This window comes from Triturus cristatus, chromosome 7, assembly GCF_964204655.1.
Source record: "Triturus cristatus chromosome 7, aTriCri1.1, whole genome shotgun sequence".
In the NCBI taxonomy this organism is placed as follows: Eukaryota; Metazoa; Chordata; class Amphibia; order Caudata; family Salamandridae; genus Triturus; species Triturus cristatus.
The window spans coordinates 1,425,503,898-1,425,528,635 of record NC_140590.1 but is presented as its reverse complement, the minus strand read 5'-3'; the positions used below and the strand labels follow the sequence as shown (position 1 = coordinate 1,425,528,635).

The 24,738-nt window shown below is 45.2% G+C and overlaps 1 protein-coding gene across 1 annotated transcript in view; it reads left to right on the top strand.

Moving 5' to 3' along the window:
* Positions 1-24,738, top strand: part of PTPN1 (protein tyrosine phosphatase non-receptor type 1) — a 350,095-nt gene that overhangs the window by 193,021 nt on the left and 132,336 nt on the right. Inside the window, exon 3 of the mRNA XM_085619150.1 lies at positions 16,537-16,637. Within this exon, the coding sequence (XP_085475276.1) occupies positions 16,537-16,637 (101 nt within the window). The remainder of the gene's footprint in view (positions 1-16,536; positions 16,638-24,738) is intronic.

The following is a 24,738-nucleotide window of genomic DNA, read 5'->3' as shown; positions in this document are numbered from 1 at the left end:
TTATTGGTACTGCCACCCTTAGGAACTGTTACCTTTTTGTTTAAGTCTTTCATTTGTGCCTTAGAGACAGATGAGGTCTTCATCTTCTTAGATGGGTCAACTCTTTTCTGCTTGAGTACTTTCTCCACAATCAGTTCCGGAAGCCAAGATGGGTTTCATCTGCAATAGCCAACGAGATTACGGAGCAAGAAGAGAATGCACACAGACCCAATCCTTTTTTGAATCTCAGACTAATTTTTGTGGGGGGAGACAAGTACAGAACACCATTGATTAATATACTCCGTCGACTAAACAACCCAGAGCTCTGATTCTGTTGTTCTCAATTGTTGTTTTAGGATTGTTTTTTAAATGGGTATGTCTTGGGTTAGCCTTCTGTAGTATTTTGAAATTAGATTGACTGCTCTTAATCAGATTTCTACTTATTTCTCCTGTTTCCACTATCTCTTATGATACACATTTTTAATTTTATCTTCTCTACATCATGGGATAGCAGAATGAATAGCATGAACAGTGCGTTAACCTTATACAAGTTGTTTTATGTCATAAACTTGCACAATTATACAGTCATTGGACTCTTACTGTTTGTTTTTTTTACTTTGTGCTACATTCATAAGTTGATTATTGGAATATAGTTAATCTTGGCTTAATCATCTGGTTAGTTCTGTGCTTTTCTTGATTTTTGTCCCAGGTTGTGCCTTAGAATGGACAGCCATTTTTGGTGTAGAATTATGTATGCCATTTTTCACTTATGCCGAGAACTTGTCCACCAAAGCTGTAGCCTCTCTTATACCCATCTTCTTTGGTGCTTCTCACCTGACTACGCCTCTGCATTTATGATGAAGGATGCACTACTGTACTTGTAGAGCTTTGGTCACAAACAGTGGCTTTTTTTAAATGCTCCCTTCTCAAACTGGATCTCCTTTCCTGGTCTCTTCTAGACACCAATGAGTACCTAAAACTGCAAAATCGAAATGCCACTCCCCACTACCTCAACACACACATCCTATATCACAGGATTCATGCGTCCTGTGAAGACACAGGAGATCCTTTTTAGGTCTCGGCTAGCGAAGGCTGCGCTTGCGCAGCCTCGCTCGCGAGATTTAATGACATTGAGAAGTGGGGCTTTAACCCGCCCCTCTTCTCCATTGGCTGGCCTCTTAAATGCTGTTCAGCCATTGGAGAAGAGCTTTGTCTCTCCAAACAAGCCCCGTCCTTTTCGGATTCGGGGGCGTGTTTTTTTCAATTATTTCTCTTTTTTGTACTCCCTGCCCCTTTCACACGTGGTGGGCGTGTTTTTTTTTTTATTTTTACATCCGAAGGTTCGGCCATTTCGTGCGCGGCGGAACTGTGAACCGAGCATTTTTTTTTATCCTCGGCAGACAGGAGTCTGCAAAGGTACAGAGCGGTGGCTGTACTCCCTCTCTCTCACCTCCGTGACTGCGCACTGGAACGGCCCTAACATCAAATACTAATTATTATGGCTGTAAAGGGGGGCTTCCCTTGTCGAGGTGTCGCGGCACCCCGGCACGCATTTTCGTCCTTACGTGTCCCCATGCTAGCGCCTACTAGTGGGCGCGCTTGACTGCCGGCCTTGCCTGCCCCGGTACGGGGATCTCTGAAGTGACCGTGTCAAGTGACAGACTGCCTGTCAGCGCACGTGTCAATGCCCACATTGTAGGCTAACTCCTCTGTGACTTGTAAATTATGGATCGGCGCTGCACAGAGGCCTTGCTCGCCCTCGCTGTGCAGTGTGCTGAAGGTGAGGCCACGGACAGTGTACGGTTACACTTCCCGTGTAACCGGTTCCTCCTAATTTGTTGATATGTCTCGGCAGGGTGGAGCAGAGACTGAGCTGCCAGCAGCCGAGAGCTCACTTCAGTGATGTGAAAGTGGCTTCACTTCAGGCGAGCTCGGCGCACTCGTGAGCTCACCCTTTGATTCGTGACACATCCCGAGCAAGTGCCCTGCTGTGCCAGGAGCCTTATCTCCTGAAGAGGGTGGGGAGGGGCAGGGGTGCAGCCCGTGATGTCAGCTGGTGTCAGCAGGGGGAGGGCCGAGCAGGGAGGCCGCGGCTGCACCTAGGTGTCTGCTGAAGCAGTCCGAGGAGGCACGAAGCGCCGGAAGTGCACGGGGCACGCGCTGCTAGTATTTTACTTCACTTTCCAGATGTATGTGTATGGGTTTAAAGGAATGGAAGTGGACGCTGTCCGGACACGTGTGAAGAGGTAAACGTGAGATGCCAATGTTGTGGGAGGTAAGAGGGTGATCGCGCTGTTATGACTGTGTCACACAGGCGTGGAGTGAGCAAAGTTTTAAAGCGCCGCTGGAGAACTGCAGAGCACTCACCGCCGATGGGCACTTCCACCATTCCCATTGTGCAGTGTCTGGAGCTACTTACTAACATCGCGCCGTGAAGCTTATCTTCTAGGCATGTTTTCGAGTGGTGTTATTAGTCTAGAATGCACCAATCACGCTGACTTGCTTAGGGGCTCTAAGTCATTTAGCGCACGCCCGTTCTGTAACATGTGAAGGACACAGCAGTTGTGTGAAGACGTTCTGCGCTCCCGCATGAGTGTTTTGTTTACCCTTCTGTTTAACACCCGCAGTGAAATACCTCAGCGAAGTGTGCATTACAACATATTTACATTCAGGGTAAGATTCCTCCCGAGACCGTAGGCACTTGCAGGCAGGTGTGACTTGCTCAGGAGGCCCCGGGAATAAGTAGACTTTTTTTATCCTCGGCAGACAGGAGTCTGCAAAGGTACAGAGCGTTGGCTGTACTCCCGCTCTCTCACCTCCGTGACTGCGCACCAGAACGGCCCTAACATCAACTACTAATTGTATTGTATTAAGTGCACATAATGTAAATAGGTCAGTGGGGCTACTGTGTGTGTGTGTAGGTGGCTCTGTGGGTGGCTCTATTTGTGTGTGGGCTGCTCTATGTGAGTGGCTCTGTGTGTGTGGCTCTGTGTGTGGGTGCAAATTCAATAGGTCTCGCATTTGAGAGTGATTAAGCTATTGACATTGTAAATAACAATGCCGTTTCTTTAAATGTTTTAAAAACAAAAACATAAACAAAAATAATGTCCTGAGCAATGCCAATAGCTCTAACTTTAACAATGCCGAGACCATTGCATTGTAAATGCTTGTTTTAGGTCGAGCCTGTGCAGCATATGCTCTGCGAGACATGCTGTATTTATGTATGGGATGGAGGCTCTGCTCATTTTCCGCCCATCTTTTCAATTGACTCCTGTTACTGTCCTTTCAAAATGGTTACTTTTGATTCATGAATAGGCTTAGTAGTCCCTTGTGTTACTCAGTATTTTTTATTTAGTTTGTGAGCACTATTTTCTTGAATGATTTCTCTTATTCCACGCATGGCATGCTTTCCTATAAGGCAGCACGGCACCCGCTTTTATAGTTTTGATTTTGCTTTCACAATGCGCTTTAACTTTAATATGGCGTATTTGCGCCTGTTCTTGTTGTGCACGGAAACATTGTTTTTTCAGTTAAATAATACGGCGCACACTCAACAATGGCGCATGCCGCCCACAGCCCCTCCCCGCACTTTAGGTTTCAGCACGGCGCCCGCTTTTACAGTACCATGGGCGTTAAGTCAACAATGGTGGCAGTCACTTGGGCAACAGTAGTGGCCGCCGTCTACAGCCCCCTCCCGCTGTGCTTTATTACATTTGGAGAACATATGGTAGCGTTCAAGCAGCTCGCAGTGCAAGTAAAAAAAAAAATATTTTGTCCTCACGACGTGCTTTAACTTTAATATGTCATACTTGCGCCTTTCTCTTCTTGTCCACCTAAACATTGTTTTTTTTATTTGCATTAGCAACACAGGCACATATAACAATAGCACCTACTGCCCTCCCAACTATTCCAGGGCGCCGTGCTTTAGGTTTCACAACAGAGCTTTATTTAAATTTAAAAAACAAACGTACACCACACTGGCACCTCCGGCCCGCAGCCCCCTCTAACCCCCAGGTGCTGTGCTTTAGGTTTCTGCACAGTGCTTGCTTTTACATTCGTTCAAGTGATTTGCAAAGTGACCTTCACTTTTCCAAATGAGTTGTTGCCTGCAGGTTTTCAAAACGCATAAAAAAAGGCATTGTCATTTACAATGCCAATAGCTCACAATCTCTCAAATGCGAGACCTTTTGCATTGGAAATGCTTGTTTTTAAATTGCTTTCAGGAGACATGGCATCAAACTAGATTTTCAAATCACAATCCTCTGAGATTGCAAAGACAAGGGGAGATTTGCTCCATTGGAATAGGGTGTCACTTTATTTTGAAGATCTTCACCTAGCCTTTTAAGTAGATACTATTCTATACAAAGAGTCTTGACCACATTTTGCTCAGCTGGAACAACACTGGGCACCAGTAACTCCTGTCTGGTTTGTGGAATTTCCGCCACTCCAGACACACTGTCTTGGCACGCATCGACCAATGCCCATCCTGTATTTATTTGAACAACTTGGGTATTTTACTTTGACTCTGACCAATGCAGCCTACAGAAAATTGGCTAGAGCTTAGACCTACCAAGCCACCAGAGGAGGACTCTGCTTGGACTCCACCCACTATTCCCAATGCCAAACCCCCTTAATTGATTTTATACACATAGTTTTATTAAGCAAGTACAAGCCTTTATAAACGTTGGAGTTCTATAAATAAAGTTTGGAATTGGGTACAAATTAATGAGAAAGCCAGTTGTTTCGATAACAGTTCTCAACAAGATCCGGGACCCAGAAAACAGTCAGTCAGTGATTGGACAATTTCAGATAAAGTTTGCAATGACTGGCAGTTGGAGGAGCAAATGATAGTCAGGTGGTTTGTTCATATGGCAGTGACTGGGGGGAAAAGAATAAATGCCAGGGCCTTCTCATATCAAGGGTGGTTGTCTCCTGTTTTACACCATGTTCTGAATAGGAGCTTTCCTACTGGATAATGCTGTGCACTTTTAGAGTTGCAGGGTGGATCTAGAGAAAGCCTACTTAAGGGTTATTTGTTTCAGAGTATTTTCTCTTCTGGGAGTATGTGCTGCCAGAGATCTTGATCATAGATGCTGTAGTAGAGCATTTAATATTTGGGCGAAATAAACTTTTGACAGGTTGCAGCCACCGAACGCTCTTAGGCATGAATGGTATCTTTGACTGGTGCCATTGTAATGTTGGTGTTTCTGAAACTCAATGATGTTGAGAACCAAGGTATGAGCAACTATTTTAGACTCTTCTTGGGGACAAATGTTTTTATTTTTCTTGCCATTGACCCTCTTTCGCAACGTTTTTGATATGCTGATTCATATATAGTCTATTATCAAGGATGAAGTCCAAGGAGTTTGCTTTTAACCCACGTTTGGCAAGAGTAGTAGAGAAGTAAGGGATGCAAGCCAGTTTTTATTGAAGGGGGCCTTTACAAGCAGGGATAAATGGGTAAAGGAGATTTGCATGAGGGGAGAGAAGGGAGATTCATTACTTTTCAAACCAGATCAGAGCAAGTGAAGAAAGGAAAGTCTTCTTAAATCCCTTCTCATTAAAATTAAACAGTAGCTTATGTGAGTGTAGAAAGAGGAAGTTAATCAGCCTTCAGTTTCTAAGGAACATGAGCTCTTTCAAAGAAATGGTTCATTTTCCCCTCCTGCTGCCTGAAATGAAGAATAACTAAAATAGGTTATGTGAAATGGAAAAGTGCTGATTAGATAATCCCCCGCTGGTATGAGTAATAAGACATACTTCATTTATGAGGACCCCCAATGTGTCAGATGAATGTTTGATCACAGCTTACAAATAATTCAGACTAAACAGAGATGAAAACCTTGTTCAGTAGATGACATTTGTTTGGAGATTGTTGAAAGTGATTTTTATTTGGATGAAGGCAACGTGAGATGACCCAAAACTTGGTATTCAGGGTCGATAAAAACTTTTGAAAGTGGATGAAGGGGTAGAGTAGGAAAATGGATTTATGTTAAAGATTTGTCATGGACTACAATAATATGGTCACATTGCTATTTGTTTCCCCTTATCAGGATTTACCAGGTGAATCGTTCTGTAATAACGGTATGAGATACATGGTAGTGTCCTTTGTATTTGTAAGTTTAAATATAAAGTGTATCCCTATTAACTGGTCAAATAAGAATGACAAAATAGTAAATTAATTCTAAAAAGATATAAAATGGTAAATTATATTTTTTTGCAGCTGAGAAATTAAAGATATCGGTGATTCTCTTCCCTTAATCAATTGAGGGAACAACAGATGGCAACATAGTTGAAATTGGGCAGTTTTAGGGACAGATTTTTAGTTTGGCCAAATGGGCAGTCTGGCACAGAAGTGGCAGATCACACTGTTGCCAAACTGATGGCCTGCTTGCTTCATTTTGATTGAGGCCAACACCGATTCATGTTTTAATCGGTGATTCCACACCGGCTCCGCCGTCAGGAACCCTATAGTGATGATAGCTGGCGAAAAGCTATTTTGGTGCAATTTATTAGTTTTCTGTTTGATTCTTTTTTTGCTGATTTAGAGAGGTTGGGCAATGTTGGAATAATGGACTGCTTTAGGAAGTGTTAGGCGTCAGTGTGCAGCCATATTGAAAGCAGTAAAGTACAAAAGGATCAGGGTGTCTCGTGAGAGGTTTTCCCCAGTAGATAAAGTTTTATTCAGTTGGTGTTGAAAATGTCAGTGGTGGTGTTGGAAAAGCTTTCAAGACAGTAAGGGTGGAAAAGTTGTTTAAGATTTGTGTGTGGTGCATTACATTTAGCCAATATTTAGGCATGGAACAAGCAAGCAGTCTGAGTTTACGATATCATTGATCCGAGAGAAGTCAGAGTTGTTTAAAAGGGCTGCAGGCTTCGCTTATGAATATTTAAATTACAACGTATATGCCTGCATTTCGCTATCAAATTTAGACATTGAGGTAAAGTATACCTTAGTTCAAGACTTGTTGTTACTCAGATCTGATAACCGTACATTAATTTGTGATGTACTTGCTTAATTATTCGGTTACTCCCCTAATTCATCTGCACTCAGTTTATAATACATTTATGAACTTCGTATTCCAGGTTTATTTCCAAAGAATATAGACCTTTCAATCACATAGTTACTCTTCTTTTCTACCATGTTGTAATTTAAGGGAACCCAGAGAAATAGAACTACTTTTGCCTGAAGCTTCAGTACTCCTTTTGACAGCTTTTGAGAAGCATAATTGAATGTGTTGTAATGTGCTGTTTAATGGCATGTGTGGCTGTAGATACACCTGCTCTGCATACTCCTACAGTTTAGTGTTGGATCCAGAGTTGTGCAAGTTGATTTCTTTGAAGAAGTCACCTCAAGTCACAGGGTCGAGTGACTCCTCCTCTCGGTGATATTGCGCACAGGCATAAACTCGCCTTTCAACAACTCGCCGGTTCAACTTCGTCCAGTCGCCCTTGCGGGCACTGCACATTCGGGCCTACCTTCAGCATCCTACCAGCTCCATCCAAAAATGTGTTGTTGGTGATGGCACGCATGCCTTATAGATTGTTTGCATTGCCAATCGAAATTCCTGCATACTCGCCAACACCTCGTATGCAACCTGTGCCTTTAGTCCGACCACAAGGAAGCATACTGCGTTGCATCTAAGTCATTTAGGTCTAAGAAAACCATTCAGAATCAAAGGACTCGTCGGCTGGAAATGTCTTGCAAGACCACAGATGACAGTTCTGACATTTTCGGCAAAAAACTCACCCCAGAGGAGCGGACAGTCGAGGAAGAGTAAGTTTTCTCGATTCCCGAAAGCTCTGGCTCTGAAGTGGAGGTAGACCTGGAGACGCTGGAACTCCCACCCGCCTAGCACGTGACTATGACCTCAGACTCAGCCCCTCCATCCAAGCTGACCAAAACATTTTTGGCACTCCCACCATTAGAGGTCGCTGGACCCCTACTGCCTTCTGGCCATGGTCTGATCCGAAAAACTGCTTTGGATTAACGCCCTCGCACCCCGTGCTAAAGACTTCTATCCAGACCAATCCTTCGGCATCGACCTCTTCGGGCCAAGAACATGCTTCGCTACCTATTCGACAGCCGACCCAATCTCCCACAGCGCTGACTAAGCATCCCACCATCCAAGCCGAAATCCTCGGTACCGAAACCTACAGACCCAAAACACTCAAAACAATCATCAGCTTCCACGTCTCATGTCCTAGAAAAGATGGACATTCGCCCGAGGAAAATCCAAATTCAAGACTCCACTCATCGCATTCATGCTTCACCTTCCTCTCCACCTCCGAAAAGGAAATGGACATTTGAGGAGGCAGTAGATTTTCCCATTCCTCAAAAGAAGAAAATAAAAGACAAGGCCACTAGCCCTTCCTATCAACCACTTCCTACATTACCTGCCCCTCCAACATCTTCTCCACCACCTCCATCCCCTCCTGGCTCTCCTCAGCCATTATCCTCATAGCAGGATATATAGGACATGTCCCCTCGGGGATCACCACAGTCCCAAAGCTGGTGGGTTGAGGGAACCATTAAGAGATCCTGATTCCTGGAATATACGACACGCACCCCACTACACCAAATGATCCGACCTGCACTCCGCTCGTCCTCTCCCTCCTTAGGATGCAACCTCCCATCAGGAAGTAATTGCGAGAGCAGCAGCTTTCCACAACATAGAGCTCCATGGGAACCCCTAGAGCAGGATTTCCTCTTTGACACTAACTTCTACTCACAGGGATACACAATCTCTGCCAATGTTACCTGGCATGATGAGACCTGCAACTGAGATCTTTAAGGACCCTCTCAGAACCAGAATTGTTTCCCCTCATGTAGATCAAAAAGTATAAGGCAACACCATCCGATCCTGTATTTATTCTGAGTCGAGTACCACTAGACTCCATTGTCGCCACTACTGCACGTAAAAGGGTCAATTTCCAGGCTACTGAGGATACACCTCCCCCAGAAAAGGAAAGTAGGCCCATTGACGCTGCAGAAAGAGGGTTGCAGTGCATGCTGGCAATCATTGGTGCATCACCAATTCTCAAGCTCTTTTGGCCTGCTATGACAGAGCACATTAGGAAGAGATGGAGGAGCTCCTCCCTGAGGATTATAGGAAAAGAGATGAACAAATTGTTATCTATGGGCAGACCATCACTAACACTTCCATTCACTGTGCCATTGACGCTGCAGAGACAGCAGCTAGAGGAATTAAAACTAGCGTTCTTCTTAGGCGACTCGCCTGGTTTAGGGGGTTCTGGGTTCAAACAGGAGGTCCAACAGGCAGTTTTAAACATGCCCTTCGATAAAGAATACCTCTTTGGACAATTGGTAGTTTTACCTTTAAAAAGAAAATTATGAGGACACTGACATGGCCAAAGCAAAACTTCACTTCTATGGGCTCCATTCGTCGCTCAGGCTACAGGGGTGCATACAAGTCCACCTCTACAGAGGCATCCACCTCCAATGGAAACAGCCCTAGACCTCTTAACTTCAAGGTTTTCTATATAGGTTTCTTTTTTTAAAATTCTTTTTATTAAACCTAAAAACAAGCTTCAGATAATCATCATATACATGGATATTGTACAGAATAAACTTTTGTCACTGGTATCCTAAGGCATAACGCGTATCTAAATCAATTACTAGCTGTTATCATCTATACACTCGAGGGGTATACAAAAATCTGGTCATCCTGGCAGTTTCTGTAACACTCCTTATGACATTGTCCATTGGCCTCTGTACTTTGCCCATGCCCCCCATATCTTTTCTCTTCTACATTGTCAACCCCGACTTTGATAAATCACTTGTTCCGCCCCTTGGCACTAATCCAAGTCTTTCTTCCAGGCCTTCAACGTGTGGGCAATCCCTGCCCTCCATGCCTGGGTTATATTCCTCTTGGCCACCCCCTCCCCCTGCTAGGGCCAGCTAGGTCTTGGCCCATTGCAGCCACGTCGTCTCTCCCGTTACTCCCAGTATGTGCCATCTCGGCTCTAGCGGGACCTCCTCCTCCACCACGGCCGTCATCACTCGGGCAACACTTTCCCAGTACTTTTGAATTATGCGACAGGGCCACAAAATGTGGAAGAAGGAGCTTTTCTCGTCACAACCTCTGACGCACTCGTCTGAGGTACAGCTACCTATCCGTAATTGAGCCATTTGTGATGCGAAGGATCTCTGGAGGATACGGAGCTGGACAAGTCTGAAGCGTGCCCTAATGGCTGTCTCTGGGAATCTGCAAGTCTTCAGCCCAGTCATCATCCTCGAGAAGGCCCACATCCGATTCCCAGGCCTCTCGCAGCAGGCCCATGCAATCTGGGGAGTTATTTGCGAGTTTTTTATATGGGGGGGATATTGCTTTATCTATCGTGGTGTCTAGGAGGAGACGATCCTCAAGCGGTGAATACTCCGTGATTGGAGTTCTGTCCGTCAGGTGACAGAGAAGCGCGTGGCGCTGCTGGCGGTATCAAAGATATTCTCCCCTCCCCATTTGGAACCCTTCCCGCAAGGTGTCAAAATCTATCATTTTACCTTCCTTCCATACATCCCCCAGTAGGTCAATCCCGATAAGACTCCATTACTGGAAGCCCTGCAGGCGTTTCCGCTCTCCCAGGTCATCTCCCTCGCATAGAGGAGTCTGTTCTGTAAATTTAGCCTCCCATCTTGTCATCTTATTTACCTTATGCCACATGTCCATTACCTTTCTAGTGTGCACCAGGAGGAGTGAATTGCCTCTCCCTCTCCGATACAACTGTCAAGTAGCCTTTATAGGTTTCTTTTTTTTTTTTTTTTTAAAACCTTTATTGACATTTCAACCAAAGACAAGTATGGGCCTACAACCCCCGGGGCCGGCCGCTAAGCAGTCAGAGTAACAGAAAGCAAATTTTAGTCACAGGCCGCACCTCGGGGAGCAGATTCTCCATGCTAGTATACTCTTGGCCACTGAACAGCCCAAGTAGGAGACCAGGATACAAAAGGTTTTCATTTTATAATGAGGAGTGGAAGGATCAGGTGCCAAACAATTTCCCAGCAGCAAAAAATGGCAGGCAGAATAGTAAACGTCAACAATAAACAGCAATCTATCCGGTCAATGGCGCTGAAACAGGAAGTTCAGGATGTGGAGGAATATCACGGCCATTTGCGCCTGCAGTCCCCTGCCCTAAGACCCAGAAAATACCACGGAAATTGAGGCACACATGAAAAAGCAGTGATTGACAGCGAAGGAGACCCACCGTGCTGATCCCAGAAAAGAAAGACAAAGAAGAAAAAGAGAAGAAAAAGGAGGCCATGGAAAAAAATTAAAAGACTAAAGAATCCCCTCCCCCAACCCCCCACCCTGCACCTCTGCAGATGAGTACGGCCCCCCCCCCCCAGCAGTGTGCCTGTTGCCCCGGAACCAGACCCGAAATATAGAAGAAACAGAGAAAAAGGAGTAAGAAAGGAAACCCCACCAGACGGGGGGGTAGAGAGAGTATTAATAAACTGGAGGAGGGCCTTCAAAACATGCCCCCGGCTTCTCCCTCCCGCACAATATGTTTTCCCCCAAAGCAAACAGTAAACAACACAAAATCGACCATGTCAAAGAAAAATGGGGAGCATTATGCACCTATTACACTATTAGTTATGCCGTGAGAGCACGCAACCCCTGTGCCCGCCCGCCTATTAGATGACAACCTCTGAAGGATCAACCTTATCCTTGGCCACTCTTTGCGAATCTACCCATGCATACCCATCGACCCAGCGCCATGTCCAATGTTACAAGGAAGAGGAGCGTCCAAAAACGACCAGGAAGCGACACACACATGTAGGGTGGACGTCTCTGAGTACCAACACAGTCAGCATTTTGGAGGATCATCTTTCCCAGTACTGCCCCAGGATCTGCACTGCACACAAGGTCCAGGAAGGCGGAATCAGCCAGAGCAGGCGACCGTTGCTTGAATATTGCCTGGGTCGCCGGAGGCTGCGCGTGGGACAAAGCCTCCACCCCCCGCTCAAATCCAAAACCTCCGGAACAGACCAGACCCACAGCCAGCCGATCACACGTTGGCACATTGTCCGGAGTTTCCAGCTTTTCCCTATTCACAGGGGCGGCCACGACACTGTCCTCCTGTGTGAAGTGTAATAAGTCCCTGTGTACCTGGGGACAGGCAGATCGCAACTGTTCCGACGCTAACGCCATACCATCAAGCTTTCTCCCCAATACCCAGGCGCCGTGAACCAAGGTGGAATGAAGGGCACCGAGAGCTTCGAGAAGGTCACCGTACCCCAGCACAGCTCCCGGCGCTCGCTCCGCCACGCTCCTCGTAGTCACACACTCCCAATCTTGCTGAGACCCAGCGTACAGGATGATAGACTCCATCCTATCAAGATGGCCGCCGGGTAGGTCCACCCCAGATTGGGACCGGGACTCAGGCACAAGCGCCTCAAGTTCCATGTCACTGGAAACAGGGTTCCGGGGGCAGGCAAAAATATGTATCCGGTGTGTGGTCACGGGTAACAGTCATCCCCACCACGGACCAGCGCCCACGAAAATCCGGGAGCAGCCCGCGAAAATCGGGAAGAGTTACGAGCAGCGTCCGGGCAGCTCACCGGCGAAGGCTCAGGCAATTACCGGAGAATCCCGGAATTGCCACCTCGGGCATGCACTCGTTCCGCTACGCTTAGTGGTAGGAATGACCACGGCGAAATTCAGGCCAATATTCGCACCGCTCCGGTACTCCGACTCCACCCAGTCACCAAAGGCCGCTGTTGTTGAACTGCCGCCCGGCCATGTTGTCCACCCGAGGTCCCGGTTCCAGGGTTGCACAGGCCGCAAACTTCAAATGAAAATTTCTCCGGCGGTACCACCGCCAGAAACTTCAGAATCACACGATCGGTTGCCGCTCTCAGTCACCAACACGGGCATATAGCGCAGGCTAAGGATCTCATGCAGGATATCTGTGCGGGATGTGGAGGTTCACGGAGCCGGGAGCCTACGCTGCCGTCCCGATCGCCATCTTGGCTCCTCCCCTTTATAGGTTTCTTAAGGGGAAATAAAAACAAAGGTAGGGGCAAGGGTGGCTCTGCTCGCGGAACAACTCCCACTACAAAACACTTACTACCCTGTCTTTCCCCTCAACCACACAACACCTGTCAGGGGACAGACTACAGTTTTTTCACCCAGTCTGGAATACCATCACCACAGACAAAGGAGTACTATTCATTATCGAACATGGCTATTGTCTGGAGCTCATTACCACACCACCCAACTTTCCACCTCGCACTCACAGGTTTCTCAGGAACATATGACACTTCTAAAGCAGGAGGAAGTCTATACCCTTCTTCTCAAAGGAGCTATAGAACCCGTTCCCCCATCAACATCAGGGCTCAGGAGTATACTCTCTATACTTCCTAATCTTAGATCTTCGGCCTTTAAACAACTACATCCTATCAGAACGCTTCCATATGGTCCCATTACAGGATGTCTTTCTTCTTATTTACCCTTCTTCTCAAAGGAGCTATAAAACCCGTTCCCCCATCAACATCAGGGCTCAGGAGTATACTCTCTATACTTCCTAATCTTAGATCTTTGGCCTTTAAACAACTACATCCTATCAGATAGCTTCCATATGGTCCCCTTACAGGATGTCTTTCCTCTTATTTAACAGGGCAACTTTATGTCAACGTTGGACCTAAAGGACACCTACTTCCACATACCAATACATCCTGCTCACCGCAAATACTTGAGATTTGTGTTAACAGGAAAACACGGTCAGTTCAAAGTTCTTCCATTTGGAGCAACTGCATCTCAGGTGTCGTCAAAATGCTTAGCTGTGGTCGCCTCACATCTGCGTAGACAAAGTGTTCACATATTCCCCTACTTAGACGACTGGTTTTTCAAAGCCAGTACACATCAGCAGTGCCAGCTACACACTCAAATCACAATAGACCAACTATACAACCTAGGTTTTATGATCAATGTCCTCAAAGCCCCCTCACCTCCAACCCCTACAAATCCACCTTTACTTAGGAGCAATCCTAAACACACAATTAGGACTACCTTAACCCAAACCAGCTCAAATTCAGAACTTTCAGGCAAATTGCCCCAGTTCCAATCACACCACACAATCGCAATATGGACGATTATGCATCTACTATTAATGATGGCATCCTGCATTGCCATAGTTCCCCATGCAAGGCTAAATATGCATCCCCTTCAGCAATATCTAGCTCACCAATGGTCTCAGTCACAGGGTCAATTGGAGCATCTAGAGTTGATAAAACCCCACTCACTGTTCTCTGCAATGACGGAACACCAACTGTTGAATGGGCGGCCTTTTATGGATCCTGTTCTCCACATCTCTCTTACCACGGACTCATCACAGACTAGATGGGGTGCTCACCTACAAGACCTCACCGTACAAGGTCTTTAGGATGCCAAACATCTATCTCTACACATCAGTTACTTAGAGCTTCAGGCAATTTACTTGCCACTGAAAGCTTTCCTTCCTCACCTGTCTCACAAGGTTACCTAGTCCCGTTGGACAATATGACAGCCATGTATATATCTACAAAAACAGGGGGTGACACGGTCTTCACAACTATTACATCTCTCTCAGACCATATGGAAGTGGGCTCTACATCACAACATTCACCTTTTGGCGTATAGCTTCCGGTAAAAGAAAACCTATTTGCAGACCTGGTCAGCAGAATGCAGCAACAAGTAAACGCATGGGAACTCCACCCGCAAGTCCTCTTGCCATACTTCCAAAAGTGTGGGGGGGGGGGAGGGAGGAAGGATCCCTCAAATTGAGCTTTTCACCATAGCAGAAAGCACAAAATACCCAAACTTCACCTCCAGGTACCCACTATCCATGAGCATTGCACCTATGGCTGCGTTGGTCAGGAATATTTGCCTACGCTTTTTTCTCCTCTCTCACTTCTTCCTTTCCTTGTTTGGATGCTGTGGGCAACTTCTTTTCTTTTACAGTGATCCTGGTAGCTCCCACATGGGCACGTCAGCCTTGGCTCACAACTCTCTCTAGTGCCACACGAGAAGCTCCCCAACAACCTGGACCTTCTCACTCAACATCAAGGACAAATCAGACATCCAGACCTGAAAACTCTCAGCCTAGCAATTTGGCTCCTGATGTGTTAGTTTGACTACCACAAGAATGTATCGATATTCTCAAGGAAGCATCTAAACTTACCACTAGAGCCTGTTATTCGGCAAAATGTTTGTGATTTGTTCACTACAGTCAACCCAAATACATTGATCCTCTAAGAGCCACAGTGCAGGACATTGTTTGCTACCTGCTACATTTGCAAACGGCAAGTTTAGCATACACTTACATACCGTTGCACCTCGCTGCAATTGTGGCCTACCTCCAAAATAGACCGCATTTCTCTCTTTTCAAAATTCCAGTCCTTAAAGCCTTCATGGAAGGACTAAAATTAGTTATTTCACCACGGGTTACTCCAGCACTCTCCTGGAACCTTAGCGTCGCACTCACTAGTATCATGGGTTCCCTATTTGAGCCCCTACACTCATGCCCCCTTCAATTTCTTTTGTGGGCTCTCAAAGTAGCCTCTCAATTACAGCTCAACCAGTCCATTGAGTTTAAAGTTTCTCCCCCCCCCCCCCCCTCAACTGGATTTGCTTGTGGAAGGAGCTCTCAATACACTAGATGTCAAAAGAGCACTCATGTTCTACATAGATAGAACAAAAGCTTTCAGAAAATCTAATCCACTCTTTGTCGCATTTTCCCCACCTCATAAAGGCAGCCCAATATCCAAATCAGGCATATCCAGATGGATAGTCAAATGTATTCAGACTTGCTACCTTAAGCCAAAACACTTTTACATGTTCCTCCCAGAGCACACTCTATTCACAAAAAGGGAGCAGCCATGACCTTTTTTAGGAAACCTCCCCATAGCTGACATTTGTAAGGCAGCTACATGGTCCACACCACACACTTTCACCAAACACTATTTTGTGGCTATTCTAGCATGCAAACAACCCAAAGTAGGACTGGCAGTGCTACGTTCTCTTTTCCAAACCACTGCAACACCCACAGGGTAGCCAGCACTTCTAAGGAGAGACTGATTTATAGTCCATGCAGAGCTTGTGTATCTACAGCCACACATGCCATCGAACGAAATGTTACTTACCCTGGGAGCATCTGTTTGTGGCTTGTACTGCTGTAGATTCACATGCACCCTCCCTTCTCGGACGCCTGTAGTTGTTGCATTTACATCATACATTTACTTTTAGCATGGTCATCTTACTGACACATACTTAACACTCCTTACTCATCTGCCTGCGGGAAAACAATCTAACAATGGAGTCGATGCACATGAGCAATATCCCAGAGAGGAATCACTTGACCTTGTGACTCGAAAGATTTCTTTGAAGAAAGACAACTTTCACAACTCCGGACCCAACGCTAGATGGCAGGAGTATGAAGAGCATGTGAATCTACAGCACTATATACCACAGACAGATGTTTACAGGGTAGGTGACATATTACTTTAGTGCACAACGTTATATAGTCTTTATTAATCTTCTTCTGTTCTCATTACAGTTGACCACAGTCGAATTAAGCTACGCCAGGGTGAAAATGACTACATCAATGCTAGTTTGATAAAAATGGAAGAGGCTCAACGGAGTTACATCCTTACTCAGGTAAAACTACATTCTTTGATTATCGCTGTTGATAATCTGTGTAATTCGCTGTGCTGTGCATTCAAGAAAGTCAATGTAAAAAAGGTTTTCTTTTAATGTAATAAAATTGTTCTAGGTCGGCGTTTAAAATGCGATTGTTATACCTTATTTCTAGATAGCTAAGAACATTACACGGCATTGCATTCAGTTAATGCTTGATGTTTTTTTTTCACTTTCATCAAAGTTATTAACCACTTAACTGCGGTGGACAAAACCATTCATGTTCACCTCTTCACTTTTATAGTCTGTGGCCTGAACTGTTCGTCCACCACACTGTATGAGAACATACTTTTGTTGGAAGCACCAGAAGAGTTTTCTTTGGAATTTTTTTTTCGGAAAGCGAGGGTATAGCTGCCCTCACCTCCCGAGCTGAAAAAAAATGTAATGTAAGGTATACAGTGCAAAAGTAAATCTAGATGGCCTCATTAGCCGTGCCTCATCTCATTATGGGCCCAACAGTGTTTCGTCTCTCCTTGAGTGACAGTTATGGGTAATCCATAAACCCTGAGTACCTTTGCAATATGTGGAATATAACGAATGCAAATTTGGGCTGGATGACTTTTGCGAAAAACAAGTTATAAAGGCTTAAACGCAAAGTGTCCCAAATACTAACCAGCATTGGCAAATCTAATAGCTCTCGCCCATGTCTTTTAACTGTGTTGGAGAGCAGTGCGGCTCTTGTGCAGCATGGCTTAACTTGAGAGAAAATGCTATTCTGTCTTATATCACTTTTTTTTAATTTTTTATGGCCAGAGGTAGAGGGTGACCTGTACAACGAGAGGGAGGGAGGGTGGGAGGTATCGGGCAACACGGGCAATGGAAGGGAGGGAACGAACAACACTGACAGCGGTAGGTTTAAAAAAGAACTATGACTTGGCCAGCACTGGGCTTCTAATAGCACTTTTTTTTTTCTCATGGCGACTAGTGACAGCAACACAGACTACGGGAGCTGAGAGGGAAGAAGCAACATGGACAACAGTAGGGTGGGAGGGAAGAAGTGAGACTGAAAATTAGTTGGATGAAGGAAGTAACATGGGCCGTGGGTGTTATGATGTGGTCAGCACTTGCCACATCAGTGCGCTGATTAAAAAAAAAAAAAAAAAAAGCATTCTTATGACACTTGGGAGGGGGAAACTTAGACAAGAGGAAGGTGGGAGGCAAGAAGCAACACAACATCAGAAGGGTTGGAGGGAAGAAGCAACGTAGGCAACGGTGGGGGGAGTTTGATAGCAGAAGGCCCACGGACGTTTCAACATGGACAACAAGGAAGAAGAAATGAAGAGTATCTTAATCACAGCGCTAGCAATTGCAGGACATCAATCAAAGTGAAGCACTTAGTACTTCGTCAATGCTCCACACGACAGCAGAGGAAGTTAAACTGCCACTTGCTGCCAATTTAAAGGCAGCATATAAGAGTGGAAGGTAAGCCAGTGAATAGTCAGCACTAGGCGGGCTCCAACCCCTTTGTAGTAAACAATATGTCTTACAAGTGACAGCACATGCATTCTGTCTTTGAGTTCTAAAGCAGACTGACAAGCTCTACAAACTTTTCATTTTTCACGCGGTGCATACTTCATATGAAAGTGTACTTGTTTCACCTTTTGGGAAACTTGTTACTCAATACAGTTCACCTGAGTTATTTATGTTGACAATATAATTATGAAGGATTGTTAGACTTGGGGGTCTCTAGTTGGCACAGGTATGCACTAGTGACAAATAGCGACCCTCTCCTATAGTCAGGGTAAGGGTACCCTCCTAAAATAACCCCTGCTCAACCCCTTGGTAGCTTGACACGAGCAGACAGGCTTATCTCAGGCAGTGTGCAAAGCATTTGTGAACACATACAGTAACCAAGTGACAACACTACAAATGGACACCACACAGGTTTTATATAAAAAATAAGTATTCTTTATATAGATTTACCACAAGACCTTTAAACGACAAAAATACACAATACTGTTACTTTAGATGGTAGAATTTTGCGTAGTTCTCTCAAGTTCTTAAATGCGACACTTTAAGTCAATGTACCTTTTTGATGCGACACGCAGGGCAACTAAAGTGTTGCAACGATGTTAATGCGATGAAGTTTTTGGTGCAAATAAATAAAGACGTGAAGATCTTCCAGATGCGGCACGCTTCTCCGATGTTGCGAGAAGACTCAACTCGATGCTTCAGCTGCAGCGGCGTCACCCTTTACGCGATGTGACGACAGCGGCTCCGACGGTGGCACGCTTCTCCGTGGATGCGAGGCGCTTTTCTTGATGCGGTGCAATGTGACAACTGCGATGGCGACACGCTTCTTCCTCGATGCGAGACTCTTCTCTTGATGCGGTGCAATGCGTCAGCTACGATGGCTGCGATGGCGACACGCTTCTTCGGCGTTGCGGGACACTTCCTGGATGATGCGAGACGCTTCCGCTCGATGCGATGCTGCAGCGGCGACACACTTTACGAAATGCGACGACAGCAGCTTCGACGGCGGCACGCTTCTCCTTCTTGAGTCGCGCTTCCAGCTCCTTGCGACACGCAGTCCCTCAGAAGGCCCAACAACAACAGCAGGCACTTCCAAAGAACTCTGGGGAGCTGGGGGGTGAAGTCTGTTCTTGAGACTTCAGCAGGAGGCAAGCTCTTTTCCAAGCCCTTGGAGATCCTTCACAAGTTGAGCAAAGGTACACACACAGTTCCTTTCTCCTCTTTTTGGCAGTAAGGCAACCACTGCAGGCCAATCCCCCAGGTTCAGGGATAGTTTCCTCCTCAGCTTCTTCTGGTTCATCCCTCAGCAGAGGTTCTTCTTGTTTTCCCAAAGTGATCTAAATTCTTGGGATCAGGGTCCCAATCTTTATACCCAGAAATTCTTTGTCCTCTGAAGGCAGAGGGGCCTTTGCCCAGTCCAAACCAGTTCCTGAGCACTCTGTTTACCAGACTTCTCCTTTCCTTTCACAGTGCAGGGCAGAAACATTAGACGCCCCACAGAAGGTGGAGCCAGCATTGTGGAAGGCAAGTACAGCCCTGGAGCACTTTGTTGACAGGATTCCTTCTCTTCATTCACTGTGCAGGGCAGAGACATCAGCCGCTCCCTAGGGGGTGGAGCCAGCATTGTGGAAGGCAGGCACAGCCCTATTCAGGTCCCAGGTGCAACTCCTCCCACCCATCTAGATGCAGATCTCTCTATTCACCACTGGGGCACCTCACCCTGTCTCCTGGAATTCCCCAGCCCTGTCACTCAAACTCCAGACAAAGGAATACACACAGCCTAGCAGAGGCAGGTTTGAATGGTTAGACAAGAAAATGCCTACTTTCTAAAAGTGGCATTTTCAAACACAGAATGTTAAAACCAACTTCACTAAAAGTTGTATTTTACCATCTTGAGTTCAGGCATACTAAATTCGAATTTCCACCATGTCAGTTAGGATTATAAGATGTAATAACCAAACTGCCCATTCTGGCCAATGGAGAACAGGTAGCCTTGCAATAGTGAAAAACGAAAATGGCTGTAATTCACTATTAGAACATGCCACACACACCAGGGCATGTCCTACCTTATCCTTACAATGCACCCTACTCTTGGGTCTACCATAGGGGTGTCTGATATGAAGAAAAGGGAAGGTTCAGGGACTGGCAAGTGGGTGCACTTGCCCAGTCAGCATGACAGTACCAGACTGCACGCAGGCTCTGCAATGGAAGACCTTAGACACACTTTTGCAGGCTGCTTCTGTGGGTGGCTCAACCAGTGCTGCAAGCCCACCAGCAGTATTTGGATTATAAGCACTGGGCACTCCTGGTGCACTGTACTAGGGTCTGACAGGTAACCCAAACCAACCAGTCATGGAATCACAAATTATACATCAATTTACATAGGGAGACTATATGCACTTTAGCACTGATCAGCAGTTGTAAAGTGCCCAGAGTCATAAAACGGGCAACAGGTCAGCAAAAATATAGGAGGAAGGCAAAAGGTTCAGTGATGACCCTGCAAGAAGTGCCAAGTCCAAAAGGATATATCCCGAGTGGTTCTTTAAAAAAGTTTTATGTCGTGTGCCATTGGTCTGATCTATTTATTATGAAAAGTTACTAGGACAGTAGACATAACATGGATAGTGTGTAAAGGATCTGTTAAAGCCAATAGACTTTTAATGAAGGTTTATTATTACTGTGTTAAAGCCTATACACCGTTATTTATTAACATTTAATCTCACAGATTACCATATTAGAGTAGGGTGTTTGATTACACCTCTGTCAAACTTGGCAGTGGAAGATTTGTACTGTTTTTATCTTTGTTGCACCATTTTAGGAGAGGCTGTATATTGTGTTCTTTTACGAATTTTCTGATTAGAAGTGCCTTGAAGTCCGCTATAGCTATCAGGCTAGGCCTGAAAAGTACCTTGATAAAGAGGTAAATTTTAGGCATAGAATAGCCGATATGTACAAATTGGCTCTTGTACTTCCGGTGGCCTATTTTCTACTGCTATTTTGGCTAACCTATGTGTCCCCTCACCCTGTTGCTGCCACCCAATATGGAGAGTTCCTTCCACTCAGTTGACTCCAGTGTTGTAAATGTTGCCCAATACCCTATTCAGCAAAGCACCTTATATCTTTATGCAGCAAGGTTCTTTTTAGTCACCTGCTGAATCCTCCAGACACACTTGTTTGCCTCTGTCCGTTGCCCCTGAATCACTGACTTTATTTGATTGATCACCTCCCTTATGTCTTTTTCTTTGGCTCCCTTCAGAACTTCTCCAGGAAGAGGTGGTGTCCGTATTCTGATCTTATTCCAGGTATCCGGAACCCCCCCCCCAACCCAACCATCCCAGTCCCCGTTGAACCCGTCCACCCACTGCACGGCAAAACATGTCTTGCCACATTTTTCTATATATGTATTTTTGTATTGGTCTTCGTATGGCAGTCACATCATTACATAACATTCCCTCCTCCCGTCCCACGATCCCCGAAAGTGCCACTCAAATTTCTATCACCAAGCACAACAAGATGAGAATGGACTTCTCACATTATCCCTTTTATCATGCAGCTCTCATCGATAGGTTTTATTGGTTGCGTTCCTAATGCTCATTCGTGTCATACAACGTCTTCACTATCCGAACATTTTCATTTTCCTTGATGTGTCCTAGTAGATCCCACTCTGTGTTTCTTGATCATCTACTTTGCTTTGAAGCCTCTTACACACCCCACATTTTGCACTGATCCATTTCAAGTATTCGTTCTCCCAGTGTTGCACGTTAAGGTTTACAGCTGGTTTCCATTTCACTGCAATATATTTCTTTGAACACTGTCAATCCCAATTCTATTAGCTTAACATACGGTTTCATACTTTTATTCCTGGAAAGTCTACCTAAGAGACATGTTTGAATGTCACACTGTATTTTCACATTTTTCAATATTCTCAGATTTGTGGTTGCGTTGTTCCAGAATTGCCCTATGACCGCACATTCCCACCACATGGGTATATACATGCCAGTGATGGCTTTACATTTAGGACAGTTATCAGTGCATTCTGGGTTTATTCTCTGAAGCATCACTGGCATAATGTATGTTCTGTGTACACTCTTAAAATGGATAATCTTCAGTAGTGCATTATGCATAATTGGTTTGCAGTTTTCAAAGACTGTGTTCCACAGTTATCCTTTGAATTCCTTATCCATGTCCCTGTGCCATTGGTCTTTAAGATGTTCATATTTCTTGTTTTCCTGTCTGAGCAGGACCCTGTATATGGTGGATATGAGCTTCCCGCCCTCCAATGGTGACTGCATCACTCGGTTTACTGTGTACACTTCTGGTTCCTGCAGGAAATCTGGCCATACCTTCTGTGCTGTGGCTGCCAACCCTTAGCAATGATGGGGTGACCCTGTGTCCCTCAGAACTTGGGTATTTGTAATATATAAAACAAGTGGTTCTGTTGGGAAAATACAATTACTTTGATCAATGTATATAATCCAGTTTGAATTTTCAATTCCGTGTGGTAGACATGTGATTTTTCCACAAGGAGAGAAAAGGAGAAGACACCACAAAGACACGATTTTTTTTCAAAGATTCAATTATTTACTAAATTGTTAACCATAACAAATAATAAATATGGCTGTCAAAAAGGTTTTTCGGTGATGCATTTGTGACTGTAGTGCAGGGCAAGTAACATGTAGTGATACGTGTGGTCAATGGTGCTATACAGGTATGACATACATGAGTGACACGAGTGTAGTGGATTGACAAGCTTATTCTTTTCTGTCCATTGATTTACACATGAATACAAGACCCAGATCTGATTTTAAATTCGGGTCCAGGAGACTGTATGGACTAGAGTGGTAGAGATCACCTGCAGGAGGGTCCAATTTCCGTTTGCTACAAAAACACTTTGTTGGGAGGGTCTTGTATCTGAACTGGATATACAATTTACATGCAAGAGGAGAAATAATTTTGTCAATTGTGGGTTTTTATAAAAAACATGGTTTTACATCTACAAATTCCAATGATAATATTCCTCTTCACGGTTCGATCAGCTACATACTCCCAATAAATTTCTTTTAGTCTTGCTTTTAAGGTGGCACAAATATTCTAAGTGTGAAGACTAAAATATTTCCCGTCCAGGTCCCCACGAATGATTTCATGCAGATCAACAGCGGAATTTTCCTTCCACATGTCGGAGACAAAAGATCTATAAACCCCCCCCCCCCCCGTATGGTCCTAAGGCTAGGGAAGATTATAGACTATACCAGAAGCTCAAACTTCTACACACTATCTTCTGAGATATACCCCTGTGTAAGGAATCCAAACACATTTGGATCATTTGTGTGCTAGCTGAGAGACCCAGGTGGGATCTAATAAACTTGTTAGGTCTCGCCTGACCCAGCACATGCGCTGGTCTGGCGAGACTTTTTGAGAGGGCTCCAAAAAGTGCTACCAGGCCAGCCTAGAGCTACAGTGCATGTGCGCGGGTGCGCGCGCCGCGCTTGACCGCGATTACTTTCACTTTCGTGGCCCCACCGCCGCTTTGATGTTTGATCGCGATCCCGATCACTTTCGCGGCCGCAGGGCCGCTTGGCATAGCCAATAGGTCTCGCTTTTGGGACCTTATAAGTATTTAGTTATGCAACTGTTGCATGGCTAAACACTTATAAGGTCCCAAAGGCGAGACCTATTGGCTATACCAATGCTTGTTTTTAACAGTTGACAAGATCTTAGTGCTCACCCCCCCTCCCCCCCCCCCCCCCCCCCCCAATTTCCGATCCATACAAGGTGGTCCCTAGGGCCTTTATATCATATATCTCAAGTGCAGATGCCACCCTCTTAGATGTTGTCCGTCTATGAATCTTGCCCATGATCACCGTATGGTGGCTCAGTAGAGTGTGAGTTTTTTTAAATTTAGAAAACCCAATTATAATTTGGCATAAGTATTACTGCTAGGTAGTCAAAAGATGATACCTGGTCATTTGGGTTATTTCCCTCACACATCCTACTTTTCTTTTTATAAAGAATGTAGAATGGAATAGGATAAATTTAGTCTTTGAACTGTTCAGCTCTAAACCTCCCTCAAGTCATTAAATTTGTTTAACAGCTGTTGTAAACCCCCAGGAGACTTCGAAAGTAATATGATGTAATCCGCAAAAGGTAAACCACATACCATCCATTTTGTGGGAAGTCACACTTATCCCTATCTATGTAGTCAACCCCCCCAATAATGTATAGTGAAAATAGTGTATAGAGTAGGGGTAAGGACACAACCTTGCCTAACTCCATGTTGGATTCTAAAGGGCTCGGTCAGTTGCCCACTGGCACCCCACCTAACTTGGGCATAATTTTCAAAGTGTAGCCTCACCAAGATATCTAATAGATTTATGGGGATTCCCATTGCCCCCCATACCCTCTACAACTTGCCTCTAGGGACCAGGTCGAAAGCAGCATGTAAATCAACATTCATGTTGCCCCCGTTGACTACTAATATCTTCCAATAAATACAGACAAATGAAAGACCTGGTCAGTGGTGCTGACCTTACTTATAAAACCCGCTTTGAAGTCATATAACACCTCATTTTCATCAATCCAGTCTTTTAGG